The sequence below is a fragment of the Mustela nivalis genome, assembly GCF_964662115.1.
Source record: "Mustela nivalis genome assembly, chromosome: 4".
NCBI lineage: Eukaryota > Metazoa > Chordata > Mammalia > Carnivora > Mustelidae > Mustela > Mustela nivalis.
In genome coordinates this window covers 154,710,098-154,726,544 of record NC_139023.1, presented here as the reverse complement: position 1 = coordinate 154,726,544, position 16,447 = coordinate 154,710,098, and the positions used below count along the sequence as shown (strand labels likewise).

General features: G+C 36.7%; 1 protein-coding gene across 1 annotated transcript in view; it reads left to right on the top strand.

Annotated features, from left to right (window-relative positions):
* The window catches only part of GALNTL6 (polypeptide N-acetylgalactosaminyltransferase like 6), a 1,234,529-nt gene that overhangs the window by 1,097,243 nt on the left and 120,839 nt on the right, over positions 1 to 16,447 (top strand). Inside the window, exon 8 of the mRNA XM_082726947.1 lies at positions 15,177 to 15,294. Within this exon, the coding sequence (XP_082583073.1) occupies positions 15,177 to 15,294 (118 nt within the window). The remainder of the gene's footprint in view (positions 1 to 15,176; positions 15,295 to 16,447) is intronic.

Here is a 16,447-nt window from a genome sequence, read left to right as displayed (position 1 = left end):
AAATAATACATTATATGTCAATTTTAAAAATTCTAAAAAAAAAAAAAAAAGAATAAACAGGAAATGTGTTTTAAAAAAGGGTGGGTGGCTCAGTGGGTTAAGCCTCTGCCTTCAGCTCAGGTCATGATCCCAGGGTCCTGGGATCAAGCCCCACATTGGGCTCTCTGCTCAGCAGGGAGCCTGCTTCACTCCCTTTCTCTCTCTGCCTCTCTGCCTACTTGTGATCTCTCTCTCTCTGTGTCAAATGAATAAATAAAATCTTTAAAAAAAAAAAGAACAACAAAAACAGTATTATATTTTCTGCAGAACCATGTAACTCCCATTCTGCGTCTCCTTCACAAAACTAGGAAGAGATTCATTCTCTTCTCATAAAAGCTCAGGGAGGTTTTCAGGGAGGGCAATGCTTCTAGAATCTTATTCAAGCTAAATTATCAGAGTAGTCCTTCTGATCATAATTGTCAGTTCACAGGGTTGCCCCCAAGACCTCTATTGTCCAACCCATTTGGTTCCTTCAAATCAGCAGTTCTGTTCATTTCATGCAAAATAAAGTTTGTCAAGGCTGAGTCCCCAGCTCAGGGGATATAACTTCCCTATGTGGCTCATACAGGAGGCCTTGCTGTCTCTGTCTCTCCTGGACTCAGTGGCTTCTAGCTCTTTCTTTCCCCTCTGGGACATCTTGCACGATCTCCTCGGGCTGCTTTGACTCCCTTAAAAATAGAAGCTCTTATCTTTAACAGCTTCTTCTTTCTACGCCACAAAAATCATCAAGCCTGCTGTCCTGGCTTGCTCAATGCCTGAAATGAGAAGGGTTGGGGTGATTAAAAGAGAAGAACAAATACTGATTTATTTATCGACAATTTCTTGTGTTACCCCAATATTGCCTATATATGTCACCGGTAGGAATTTTTAGCACCCACTCTGTGTGAGCATTGCACTAGGTACTCTGCATGCATCCTCCCCTCACACTCTGGCTTCACCAGGACCAGCCTTCCTCCATTTCTTATTATTATGCTCCCTCCTACCACAGGGCCTTTGTACACCACCTTCCTTAGTGTCAAATCCATCCTTTACCACCCCCCTTTCTTTCCATTTCTTTTTTTTTTTTTTAATCATTTACCCTGTGAAGCTTTTCAACAATTCCTCTCCAAATATTATCATAATTATGACATGTCCCTAAGAAGCTTTATCTGTAGACTGGCTTATACTAGTAATTTATGATAAAGCTGTAATTTCTCAGTAGGATTGCAACTCTTCTCTAACTCTTATTTTATCAGGCTCAAAGTCATTGGGCTTGGACTGGTATGGAACATGAACTAAAGCTTCAGGTTAGGACACAACTTAATGTAAACTTTTAACTTCCAGTAATGAAAAAAGTAAATAAATTTGCACACTTTTACTCTCTATAGCAAACCAGGATATATAATTCCAGAAATTTATGCTCAGATACATTCACACACATGTAACAATGATGTATGTACAAAGTTATTCATTGTAGACTTTTCAAAAGAGCAAAATTTTGAAAATAACCTAAATATTCACCAAGTATATATATACATATAAAGGCACAATGTAATGATGGCCAGATGTTAAAAAAAAAAAAAAAATAGAACAAGGGTGACATGATCACTAAAAAGTATAAGGTAGTTTTAAATAATTAGATCAATTTTTAATGAAATAACAATGCATATAACATATAGCCATTTGTATAGAAAATGAAGAAAAAAAGAAATAATAGCTGTATCTTCTTTGATAAGCATAAAACAGCTCTAAAAGGACATCCAAGAAATAATATGGTTGTTTATGTTGAGGAAAATAGAGTGGCAGTGGATAGATGTAGGAGCAGGCATGTTTATAAACATGTGAATATATTATCTATTCAAAATAATTAAACAAAGATTTTTAAATTTTTTTAAATAAAAGCTAATGGATAAATCTTAACTTCCACAGCTGGACAAGATGAAATAATTTGAGTTAGATTTACCCACCCACCTGAAAAGACATAAAATATGTGAAACATAATGGGGCAGCTACAATATCAAGGGCAGAACACCATGAGAGGAGAGCTACAGATCTGTACCCCTTAAGTATTCAGCAGAGTAATGGTAGGAGCATGTGTGTGAAGGAACAACCCAAGACTGGGGAAATCAAAAAAGTAAAAATCATTCAAAGGAATTAGAAAGAATAGTGCCCAGAACAAACAAGTCTTGGAATAGTGTCTATTCCCACCAGCCAGACTGAAAAACTTGGTGATTTGTATCACATTCAGTAGAGTACACAGAAGGCCTAGAGAAGTGAATAATTTGCCCTAGATTAAGCATTACTACAGTCCTGCCTAATAAATTATAAGACCAAATACCAAAAGAGTCAAACTATTTTCAAGTAATGTAACTGCATTTCAGAACAAAACGTTCAAAAGAATATCAAAATATCCAGCCCCTCAAAATGTAAAACTTCTAGAACCTGATGAAAAAATTACCAGATATGCAAAGAATTACCTGTATATGACCCATAATGGGTAGATAATTCAGTTAAGGGAAACTAAGACCTAAGAATAAACAGATAAGACTTTAGGACATCATAACTGTTCTACATGTTCAGAAAGTTAAGCAGAGGGACATTTCAGTGCCTCAGTCAGTTAAGCATCTGCCTTCAGGTCAGGTCATGATCCAGGGTCCTGGGATCAAACCCCATATCAGGCTCCCTGCTCAGCAAAGAGCCTGCTTCTCTCTCTCCCTCTGCTGCTTCCCCTGCTTGTGCTCTCACTTGGGCGCCCACACGCGTTCTTTCTCTCTCTCTCTCTGTCAGGTAAATAAATAAAACCTCTTTTAAAAAGGAAGAAAGTTAAGCAGAGACATAAAAAAATAAAAAGAGCAAAATAAAATCGTAAAGGTGAAAAAAAAAGGTGTCAGATTAAAAATGCTTTAGATGGGATTATCAGCAGATTAGATGTTACAAAAAAAAAAAGTAAACTGGAAGATAAAACATCCAAAATGAAACACAAAAAGAGAAGTTATGAAAACAAAGTGTATAATTCGAGTCTCTGGAAGATATGAACAAAAAGTAGAAACAAAAAGAATACTGGAAGAGGGGAACCTAGGTTGCTCAGCAGTTTAGGCATCTGCCTTCAGCTCAGATCATGGTCTGAGGGTCTTGGGTTTGAGCCCTACATCAGGTTCCCTGCTTAGTGGGGAGCCTGCTTCTCTGTCTTCCTCTGTCACGCTCCCAACTGCTTGTACTCTTTCTCTCTCTCTGTCAAATAAATAAAATCCTTTACTTAAAAAAATACTGAAAGAAATAATGCCCAAGAATTGTCCAGATTTCATGACAAATATATATACAAATCCAAGAAACTCAAGTAATCCCAAGCATAATTATACCAAGAAAATTATATAGCATGTGTCATGTTCTAAATAATATCTCACATCCAATGACATAGGAAAGATCTCAAGAAGTCGGAGTGGTGGAGAAACTCAGTATGAACAGAAAAGCAAAGATAAAAATAACACATTTTTTATGGAAAACAATGCAAATAAGAAAGAGAGTAAGCAAAATCTTTAGAGGATTGAAAAAAAAAAAAAAACTATTAACCTATATTCTATAGTCTACTAAAGTGTCCTTGAAAATGTAGATGACAAGCTGACTACGTCTTTAAAAATGTAGATAAATGTGGGGAGGAGTCAAGATGGCGGAGAAGTAGCAGGCTGAGACTACTTCAGCTAGCCGGAGATCAGCTAGATAGCTTATCTAAAGATTGCAAACACCTGAAAATCCATTGGCAGATCGAAGAGAAGAACAGCAATTCTGGAAACAGAAAAAAAACCACTTTATGAAAGGTAGGACCGGCGGAGAAGTGAATCCAAAGCGACGGGAAGATAGACCCTGGGGGGAGGGGCCGGCTCCCGGCAAGCGGCGGAGCAACCGTGCACAAAATCAGGACTTTTAAAAGTCTGTTCCGCTGAGGGACATCGCTCCAGAGGCTAAACCCAGACGAAGCCCACGCGGGGTCAGCGTGGCCTCAGGTCCCGCAGGGTCACAGAAGGATCGGGGGTGTCTGAGTGTCGCAGAGCTTGCGGGTATTGGAACGGGAAAGCCGGCTACAGAGACAGAGCCGACAGTAAGCTCACAGCTCGGGGTGACCTTGAACCGGTTGCAGGCTCGGTGAGCTCGGAGCGCGGCCGGAGGTCAGGCAGACGGGAGTTAAGCTGGGCGCTGTTCTCTGAGGGCACACTGAGGAGTGGGACCCAGGGCTCTCGGCTCCTCCGAGCCGGAGACCAGGAGGCTGCCATTTGTATTCCCTTCCTCCGGAACTTTACGGAAAGTGCTCAGGTAAGGGCGGTGCAATTCCGCCTGGGGCAAAAACACTTGAGAATCACTACACCAGGCCCCTCCCCCAGAATATCAACAAGAAATCCAGCCAAGACCAAGTTCACCTACCAAGGAGTGCGGTTTCAATACCAAGGAGAGCAGCAGAATTCCAGAGGAGGAGAAAGCAAAGCATGGAATTCATAGCTTTCTCCCTATGATTTTTTAGTCTTGCAGTTAATTTAATTTTTTTCTTTTTCATTTTTTTTCTCTTCTTATGCTAAAATTCTTTTTAATTTTACCCTTTTCTTTATTAACGTTTTTTAACTAGTTTATCTAATATATATATTTTTTCTTCTTTATACTTTTCTTTATTCATTTTCTTTTTTTTTAATAATTTTCTTTCTTTCTTTCTTTCTTTTTATTTCCTATCTTTCTTTTTGAACCTCTTTTTATCCCCTTTCTCCCCCCTCACGATTTGGGATCTCTTCTGATTTGGTTAAAGCACATTTTCCAGAGGTTATTGCCACCCTTTTAGTATTTTACTTGCTCCTTCATATACTCTTATCTGGACAAAATGACAAGGTGGAAAAATTCAACACAAAAAAAAGAACATGAGGCAGTACCAAGGCTAGGGACCTAATCAATACAGACGTTGGTAATATGTCAGATCTAGAGTTCAGATGACAATTCTCAAGGTTCTAGCCGGGCTCGAAAAAGGCATGGAAGATATTAGAGAAACGCTCTCGGGAGATATAAAAGCCCTTTCTGAAGAAATAAAAGAACTAAAATCTAACGAAGTTGAAATCAAAAAAGCTATTAATGAGGTGCAATAAAAAATGGAGGCTTTCACTGTTAGGATAAATGAGGCAGAAGAAAGAATTAGCAATATAGAAGAACAAATGACAGAGAATAAAGAAGCTGAGCAAAAGAGGGACAAACAGCTACTGGACCACGAGGGGAGAATTCGAGAGATAAGTGACACCATAAGACGAAACAACATTAGAATAATTAGGATTCCAGAAGAAGAAAGAGAGAGGGGAGCAGAAGGTATGCTGGAGAGAATTATTGGGGAGAATTTCCCCAATATGGCAAAGGGAACAAACATCAAAATTCAGGAGGTTCAGAGAATGCTTCTCAAAATCAATAAGAATAGGCCCACACCCCGTCACCTAATAGTAAAATTTACAAGTCTTAGTGACAAAGAGAAAATCCTGAAAGCAGCCAGGGAAAAGAAGTCTGTAACATACAATGGTAAAAATATTAGATTGGCAGCTGACTTATCCACAGAGACCTGGCAGGCCAGAAAGAGCTGGCATGATATTTTCAGAGCACTAAATGAGAAAAACATGCAGCCAAGAATACTATATCCAGCTAGGCTATCATTGAAAATAGAAGGAGAGATTAAAAGCTTCCAAGACAAACAAAAACTGAAAGAATTTGCAAACAAACACCAAACCAGCTCTACAGGAAATATTGAAAGGGGTCCTCTAAGCAAAGAGAGAGCCTACAAGTGGTATATCAGAAAGGAACAAAGACCATATACAGTAACAGTCACCTTACAGGCAATACAATGGCACTAAATTCATATCTCTCAATAGTTATCCTGAATGTTAATGGGCTAAATGCCCCAATCAAAAAACACAGGGTATCAGAATGGATAAAAAAAACAAAACCCATCTATATGTTGCCTCCAAGAAACTCATTTTAAGTCCAAAGACACCTCCAGATTTAAAGTGAGGGGGTGGAAAAGAATTCCCCATGCTCATGGACATCAGAAGAAAGCAGGAGTGGCAATACTTATATCAGATCAATTAGATTTTAAGCCAAAGACTATAATAAGAGATGAGGAAGGACACTATATCATACTCAGAGGGTCTGTCCAACAAGAAGATCTAACAATTTTAAATATCTATGCCCCCAACGTGGGAGCAGCCAACTATATAAACCAATTAATAACAAAATCAAAGAAACACATCAACAATAATACAATAATAGTAGGGGACTTTAACACTCCCCTCACAGAAATGGACAGATCATCCAAGCAAAAGATCAGCAAGGAAATAAAGGCCTTAAATGACACACTGGACCAGATGGACATCACAGATATATTCAGAACATTTCATCCCAAAGCAACAGAATACACATTCTTCTCTAGTGCACATGGAACATTCTCCAGAATAGATCACATCCTCGGTCCTAAATCAGGACTCAGCTGGTATCAAAAGATTGGGATCATTCCCTGCATATTTACAGACCACATTGCTCTGAAGTTAGAACTCAACCACAAAAGGAAGTTTGGAAAGAACCCAAATACATGGAGACTAAACAGCATCCTTCTAAAGAATGAATGGGTCAACCGGGAAATTAAAGAAGAATTGAAAAAAATCATGGAAACAAATGATAATGAAAATACAACGGTTCAAAATCTGTGGGACACAACAAAGGCAGTCCTGAGAGGAAAATATATAGTGGTGCAAGCCTTTCTCAAGAAACAAGAAAGGTCTCAGGTACACAACCTAACCCTAAACCTAAAGAAGCTGGAGAAAGAACAAGAAAGAAACCCTAAGCCCAGCAGGAGAAGAGAAATCATAAAGATCAGAGCAGAAATCAATGAAATAGAAACCAAAAAAACAATAGAGCAAATCAACGAAAGTAGGAGCTGGTTCTTTGAAAGAATTAATAAAATTGATAAACCCCTGGCCCGACTTATCAAAAAGAAAAGAGAAAGGACCCAAATAAATAAAATCATGAATGAAAGAGGAGAGATCACAACTAACACCAAAGAAATACAAACTATTATAAGAACATACTATGAGCAACTCTACGGCAATAAATTTGACAATCTGGAAGAAATGGATGCATTCCTAGAAACATATAAACTACCACAACTGAACCAGGAAGAAATAGGAGATTGAAAAAGTCATTAAAAATCTCCAAACAAAAAAAAGCCCAGGGCCGGACCTCTTCCCAGGGGAATTCTACCAAACATTTAAAGAAGAACTAATTCCTATTCTCCTGAAACTGTTTCAAAAAATAGAAATGGAAGGAAAACTTCCAAACTCATTTTATGAGGCCAGCATCACCTTGATCCCAAAACCAGACAAGGATCCCATCAAAAAAGAGAGCTATAGACCAATATCCTTGATGAACACAGATGCGAAAATTCTCACCAAAATACTAGCCAATAGGGTTCAACAGTACATTAAAAGGATTATTCACCACGACCAAGTGGGATTTATTCCAGGGCTGCAAGGTTGGTTCAACATCCGCAAATCAGTCAATGTGATACAACACATCAATAAAAGAAAGAACCAGAACCATATGATACTCTTAATAGATGCTGAAAAAGCATTTGACAAAGTACAGCATCCCTTCCTGATCAAAACTCTTCAAAGTATAGGGATAGAGGGCACATACCTCAATATCATCAAAGCCATCTATGAAAAACCCACCGCAAATATCATTCTCAATGGAGAAAAACTGAAAGCTTTTCCGCTAAGGTCAGGAACACGGCAGGGATGTCCATTATCACCACTGCTATTCAACATAGTACTAGAAGTCCTAGCCTCAGCAATCAGACAACAAAAGGAAATAAAGGCATCCAAATCGGCAAAGAAGAAGTCAAATTATCACTCTTCGCAGATGATATGATACTAAATGTGGAAAACCCAAAAGACTCCACTCCAAAACTCCTAGAACTTATACAGGAATTCAGTAAAGTGTCAGGATATAAAATCAATGCACAGAAATCAGTTGCATTTCTCTACACCAACAGCAAGACAGAAGAAAGAGAAATTAGGGAGTCCATCCCATTTACAATTGCACCCCCAAACCATAAGATACCTAGGAATAAACCTAACCAAAGAGGCACAGAATCTATACTCAGAAAACTATAAAGTACTCATGCAAGAAATTGAGGAAGACACAAAGAAATGGAAAAATGTTCCATGCTCCTGGATTGGAAGAATAACCATTGTGAAAATGTCTATGCTACCTAAAGCAATCTACACATTTAATGCAATTCCTATCAAAGTACCATCCATCTTTTTCAAAGAAATGGAACAAATAATTCTAAATTTTATATGGAACCAGAAAAGACCTCGAATTGCCAAAGGGATATTGAAAAAGAAAGCCAAAGTTGGTGGCATCACAATTCCGGACTTCAAGCTCTATTACAAAGCTGTCATCATCAAGACAGCATGGTACTGGCACAAAAACAGACACTTAGATCAATGGAACAGAATAGAGCGCCCAGAAATAGACCCTCAACTCGACAGTCAACTAATCTTTGACAAAGCAGGAAAGAATGCCCAATGGAAAAAAGACAGCCTCTTCAATATAGGGTGCTGGGAAAATTAGACAGCCACATGCAGAAAAATGAAATTGGACCATTTCCTTTCACCACACACAAAAATAGACTCAAAATGGATGAAGGACCTCAATGTGCGAAAGGAATCCATCAAAATCCTTGAGGAGAGCACAGGCAGCAACCTCTTCAACCTCAGCCGCAGCAACATCTTCCTAGCAACAACGCCAAAGGCAAGGGAAGCAAGGGCAAAAATGAACTATTGGGATTTTATCAAGATCAAAAGCTTTTGCACAGCAAAGGAAACAGTTAACAAAATCAAAAGACAACTGACAGAATGGGAGAAGATATTTGCAAATGACATATCAGATAAAGGACTAGTGTCCAAAATCTATAAAGAACTTAGCAAACTCAACACCCAAAGAACAAATAATCCAATCAAGAAATGGGCAGAGGACATGAACAGACATTTCTGCAAAGAAGACATCCAGATGGCCAACAGACACATGAAAAAGTGCTCCCTATCACTCGGCATCAGGGAAATACAAATCAAAACCCCAAGGAGATATCACCTCACACCAGTCAGAATGGCTAAAATCAACAAGTCAGGAAATGACAGATGCTGGCGAGGATGCGGAGAAAGGGGAACCCTCCTACACTGTTGTTGGGAATGCAAGCTGGTGCAGCCACTCTGGAAAACAGCAAGGAGGTTCCTCAAAATGTTGAAAATAGAACTGCCCTATGACCCAGCAATTGCACTACTGGGTATTTACCCTAAAGATACAAACGTAGTGATCCAAAGGGGCACGTGCACCCGAATGTTTATAGCAGCAATGTCCACAATAGCCAAACTATGGAAAGAACCTAGATGTCCATCAACAGATGAATGGATCAATAAGATGTGGTATATATACACAATGGAATACTATGCAGCCATCAAAAGAAATGAAGTCTTGCCATTTGCGACAACATGGATGGAATTAGAGGTTATCATGCTTAGCGAAGTAAGTCAAGCAGAGAAAGACAACTTCATATGATCTCCCTGATATGAGAAAGTGGTGATGCAACATGGGGGCTTAAGTGGGTAGGAGAAGAATCAATGAAACAAGATGGGATTGGGAGGGAGACAAACCATAAGTGACTCTTAATCTCACAAAACAAACTGAGGGTTTCTGGGGGGAGGGGGGGTTGGGAGAAGGGGGGTGGGGTTATGGACATTCTAGGGGTGCTGTGCTTTGGTGAGTGCTGTGGGGTGTGTGGACCTGGCAATTCATGGACCTGTGTCCCTGGGGATAAAAATATATGTTTATAAAAAATAAAAAATTTAAAAATTAAAAAAAAAATTTAAAAATGTAGATAAATGCAAAAGATCAAATTCCTACTACCAGAAATGGTAAAGAAATTCCTCTAGTCAGAAAGATGGAAGGATGGAAATCTGGGTCTACACAAAAGAATTAAGGAAACAAAAGTGGTGTTCATAATATAATTTCATATATGTGAAATTTTATTTTTAAATATTTTTAAAGGATAATTGACTGCTTAAACAAAAATAATAATAATATAATCTAGGATGTATAACACATGGAACCATAAGACAACAAAGTACAAAGGTTGGGGGAAGAAAAATGAAAGCATTCTATCAAAAGGTTTTTATAATATATGTGCAGTAGTACAATATACTGGAAGATAAACTGTGATCAAAAATAAACATGTATGAGGGGTGCCTATGTGGCTCAGTGGGTTAAAGCCCCTGCCTTCAGCTCAGGTCATGATCCCAGGGTCCTGGTATCAAGCCCCACATCAGGCTCTCTGCTCAGCTGGGAGTCTGCTTCCCTTTCTCTATCTCTGCCTGTCTCTCTGCCTACTTGTGATCTCTGTCTGTCAAGTAAATAAAATGAAATCTTAAAAAAAAAAAAGTATTATATAAACCCTAAAGTAACCACTTAAATAAAAAAACAAGGAGTCTTTGTTAAGTCAAAAAGGACATTAAATGGAATCACAAGCAATATTCAGTGGGAAAAGATGGAAAAAGACCTGGGTGGGTTATTCAATTAAGCATCTCCCTTTGGCTCATGTCATGGTCCCAGGGTCCTAGGACTGAACCACACATCTGGCTCCCTGCTCAGTGGGGAGTCTGCTCCTCCCTCTCCCCCACCTCATGCCTACTCTTTTTCTCTCTCTCAAATAAATAAATAAAATCTTTTTTAAAAAATAAATAAAAGGGACAAATAAAAAACAAACAAGATGATAGATTAAAGTTTAACCACATGAATAATCATATTAAAAGTAAGTGATCTAAATAACCCAATTAAAAGGCAGAGAGTATAAATTAGCAATGTGCAAATATATGCTGCCAACAAGAAAACCACTTTAAAGACACAAATAGTTTTTAAAATAATGTAAAAAAATTTAAAAAGTCATAAACATTAGTGTTTAAATAGTACATATCCAAAGAAAGCTGAAGTGGTAAACCAAAGAATATTACCAGAGATGTTAAAAGTCACTTTATAACAAGAATAAGGCTAATTCATCAAGAGTACATAAACATCCTAGACATTTATATACTTATTAGCAGAGCTACAAAATGCATGAAGCAAAAACTCATAGAATAGCACAGAGAAATAAACAAATTCAGAATTATAGTCCTACATACAATATCCCTCTCTCTAATTAATAGAACAAGGAAACTGAACATTAATAAAAATATAGAGGACTTGAATAGCACCATCAACCAAATTTATCTAATAAATATTTATAGACCACTCCACTTAAAAGCAACAGAATACACATTTTTGTCAAGCATAGACAGAACATTTACCAAGATAGGCCATATTCCGAGCCATTAAAAAGTCATAATAAATTTGAAAGGATTCAAGTCATAGGAAGTATATTTTCTGAGCACAGTGAAATTAAATTAGAATCAGTAACCAGAAAAATCTCACAAAAAAAAAAAATCCTAAATAGAGGCACCTGTGTGGTTCAGTAAGTTAAATGTCTGCCTTGACTCAGGACATAATCCCAGGATCCTGGTATTGAGCCCTGCTTCTGGCTCCCCTCTCAGCAGAGAGCCAGCTTCTTCCTCTCCCTCTGCTACTCCCCTTCTTTTGTGTTTTCTCTCTCTGTCAAATAAATAAATAAAATCTTTAAAAAATAAAATAATGAAAATAAATATAAATACAAAATATAAAATAAATATAAATATAAATATAAAATTAAAATAAATAAAAAATCCCTAAATATTTGGAAATTAAATTGCACATGTCTAAATGCCTAATGGATCAAAGAAAGAAAACAAAAAAAGAAGTTAGGAAGTATTTTGAACATAATGAAAATGAGAACACTGCATATCATTTTTTGTGGAATTCTGCTTAGGAAAGATTTATAGTACTAAATACCTATATTAGAAAAAAACCTCTTAAATCAATGATCTTGGCTTCTACCTTAAGTAATGAGAAAAAGAAGAGCTAATTAAACACAAAGTTAGTAGAAAATTAAAACAATAAAAACCAAAGAGAAATCAATGAACTATAAGTGAAAAGAACAGAGAAAAATCAATGAAACCAAAAGCTAGTTCTTTAAGAAGATCAATAAAATCAGTAAACCTCTAGCCAGACTGACAAGGAAAATGAGAGAATTGACAGAAATATGTACAACATCATTAATCATCATGGAACCACAAAATAAAACCACTCTGAGATACCATTATATCCCTATCATAATGACTAAACTTCAAAAGACTGCCCATATCAAATATTGATGAGAATGTGTAGCAGCTGGAACTCAAACACCACTATTGGGAATAAAAAATGGCACAACCACTTTGAAAAAGAGTTTGACCATTTCTTTGAAAATTAAGCATATACCCATCATATGATCTAGTCTTTCCACTCCTAGGCATTTCATCAAGAAAGAAATGAAAGCATATGTCCACACAAAGACTGGGAAACAAAATTCATATCAGCTTTGTTTATAACAGCTCAAAACTGGACACAATCCAAATGTCCACCAATAAGTGAGCGGATAATCAAACTGTGATATTGTCATTCAAATGGAATACTACTCAGCAATAAAAAAGGATGACCTATTAGTAAATGCAAAACATAGATGAAGCTAAAAATAATTATACTGAAGAACAGAAGCCAGACCTGGAAAAAGAAAACAAATCATATGATTTTTATATAGAATTCTGGAAACTCAAGCTACTATACAGTAACAGCAGATTAGTAACCTAGACAAAGGGAATGAGGTCAGAAGAGAGAGACTATAAGAAAACTTGGGGGGATGGCAAATATGTTCCTAGTCTTGAATATGGTGATACCTGCACAGTGGTACACCTACATAAGTCAAGATTCATCAAATTGTATACTTAAAATATATGCAATCCATTGTATGTCAACTGTACCTCAATTAAGCTGTTTAAAAGATTAATGGACAAATATGAGGAAATAAATATATAAATGAAAAGTTGGCTCCTTACCAGTCATTCACATTAATCAAGATAGGAAACATTAATTTATTTGGAGCTTGGTAAAAACATCAATGAAGATAAAAAAGGATTCATTTTATTATATCTAAAACTAACCTAGAACACTACACAGTTTTTTTCCTTAAACTTCTTAGGAAAACAAGATACTGTATTTCCAACAAATTACATACAATATATATATGTAAACAAAAAAAATCAATATACGTCTTTCTCTTGCTACTATCTATAATTTGAGATCTATGATAATTCTAGGTTTGAGATTTATTCGGCACAGCATAAATTTTAAGGCATTTTAGTCTCAGATTTTCCATGACCAAATGAGATTGCATTTGTATGACTTACAATCTTTCCATTTGTGGCTCAGTTTGAACAGAATCAAGAAGTTCTGATCCCTTACGCCCAAGCTCTGAGGAAACAGGGGTTACCTATGGTAGTGTGTTCATGGGGGAGCAGCACCGAATCCATGTTTCAGTCCTAATTTGTTCCAGCTACAGTTGTAATTCGGCTCTGAAATTCAGTGGGTGGAAAATGGAAAAAGATTAGGCTGCTGGAGAGAGGGATAAAGTAGGTTACATTTGATTCTAGGATTTTTATTTCAAACAAAATAAAAAAAAATGCCTAAGATACTTCAGGTTATTTTTTTAATCCTACTCACTTTCACAGGTGGTATAATAATCTCCTTTCCTGCCTTGAAATCTTTTCATCTACACAGAGTCTACGCCTTAAAAAGTACTCTTAAATGGAAGTAATTAGACCAAGTACCATTTTAATATACAAAGTATTTGAAATACGTAACACACAAAGAAATCCAGGCTTATGTTGCTCAAGTGCCTCATAAAACATTACCCAGAGAAAGTCTTTAGTTGATCTGTAAATTGGCATGTCTATTATGTTTATAGATATTTGAAAATGTGTATCTTCAACCCTTAATGCCTTGTATTTTTATTTATAAATATCCTTTACTTGAAAAGTTTTTCAAAATGATGATAAAAACAATGTTGGAAATGTGTTTTTATAGATTTCTTTGCATAAAGGCATTCTCTAATTTTTTCATATCTGCCTTTAAGTAATTGTCTCTCCTTAACCCCCAAACACTGAAACAGAAACAATGTTGCAGTAAAGAGCTCAAAGGCTTAGAAATCAGAGGATCTGGTCCAGCTCCAGGACCACCACTAGCTCCAGTCCACTGGTCGTTAACTCCCTCTGCCTGTTTCTTCAAACAGTACATAGGAATGATATTCCCAGGGTTGTAGTGAGGATGATTCTAAAGAACTGAGTAAAACTTTTAGCCAAGAGCCCAGCACATACTGAGGGCTCAAAAGAACTAGAGCTACCTTTAAACTACCTTTAAACAATAAAAATTTTAGGACAGGGTCCAATGATTATAAATTATCTCATTACACAGCAATGGAACTACAGTGTGTCCTAACAGGAATGGAATACTTGAAATCTATTATTTGACCAAATGGAATATTTCTTAGAAAGGCAGAGAAAGCCTAATAGGATAATATAATTACAGTGAAAAGGCCTCGCTTAAATTCCACCTTCAGCATTGTAATCTAAATAACCAATTCTGGTTGGTTATTTTTTTCTACTGACCATCTCATGGTCTGTAAAATGGACATGACCTGTGTGTGGGAAGTTCTTGGTGAATCCGTACTGAGAGATGAAATCAAAGACACTGCCTGTAAGAGTGTTTTCTATACTTTCATCTGTCTGATAGTACAAGATTCCTTTCACTTAAGGAGAAGTCATAAAATTGAGTGACGTCTCCCTAGATCAGTCACTAGCAGTCAAGTATTTCTCTCTAATGATAAATATATGCAGCAAGCGTGACTCTACTGGAGTCATTCATTATTTCTAATGAATCGCATTAGAAACTGAAGTGTGAAGTTAAAAGTTGATGAGGATTCCAAGGGCAGCAAGAGACCCAATCAGAACCCTATACCCACCTACAGAAAACCAGGGCTGAAAAGTGTCATAGTGTTGATCACTGAAACTTATCTTAAGGTTTGCTTTTATTATTTTTTCCAAGCAAACGTCCATAGTCCTTTAAAGATGATTTTGTCCATTTCACAGGTCTCCTGTTATGGCTGGAGGTCTCTTCGCCGTGGATCGAAAATGGTTTTGGGAGTTGGGTGGCTATGATCCAGGTTTAGAAATCTGGGGAGGAGAACAATATGAAATCTCTTTTAAGGTAAGTTACCGAGACCCTCTCCACACAATGTCTACATAATTTTGATGATTCCCGTAGAGTTGTCATCGTGCTGTGTCATGACTTTTATGTTGTAAGATGACAACAAAAATAAATATGTCACCTTTCCAGGTAAGTTTTGGATCAGAGAAGCTGCTTCCTTCTGATGTTTCAGTGAGGTGTAGCCATGCCATAAAGAAATGCATTAAAGAAATAACTCAAAATCCCATTTGCCGGCAGAAAACTTGATGTGCCCACAAAGCTGTTTCTCCACAGACAAAACACTCCTTCCACAGCACTTAGAACATTTAGAGAAAAGAAATGAAGACAAAAGAAATTGGGTTACTGGAGTTTTCACCCTTTGTATTTATTTTTGAAATAATGGTTCAAATTTTTATCATAACCAGTTATTCCAAAATCTTAAAAACAGAAGAGTAACAAAATATGAATAACAAATTAAGGCTATTTTTCATATAATTCCATAATATGTGAATTTTTTACCTCTTTTCATCTGAAGTTGCCCAGGTCTCTACTTGCTTTAATCATAAATACTCAGCAAAATTATGCACTTTATTACATATATGTACATACATAGGATAGAATTCAAATCTCAGGGTTTATGAATGAAAGGAATTCATCAACATGTGAAGACCAGACAAGCAAAGCAAAATAAACTGTGTGAATGGTTTTAGTCCAAACCTCCAAGTTGTTTTTTTTTGAAAAGGCAGTCTCTGAAGGAAAAGAAATTCATTCTCTTTTTCTCTTTATCATTGTCATTATTTATACAGAAGATGGATTGATGTCATAAGATTTATCATAAGAAATCTCTTACTAAATAAATCATTTCTTCCTAATTACTTCCATTATAAAATCAAACCAATTCTTGCTGAGGAAAAAAAGATGTATCCTGAATACAGTAACAATCAAACTTAAGGATCCAACTAAACTCTTCAAATTTATGCATAGAAAGAAAATGATAAAGCTGATCTTCATAAAACCGTAACAGTTATATTCAATATGTTGACAAAAATGTTATGTTGTCTTCACAGTGTCAAAAATGAGTATCTTTAAGGAAAAACTCAGGAGACATGATTGCAGGCTTCGGGCCATCTAGAAGCCTCCATCTCACTCTGCAGGCAGTAGTCCTTGAAATACC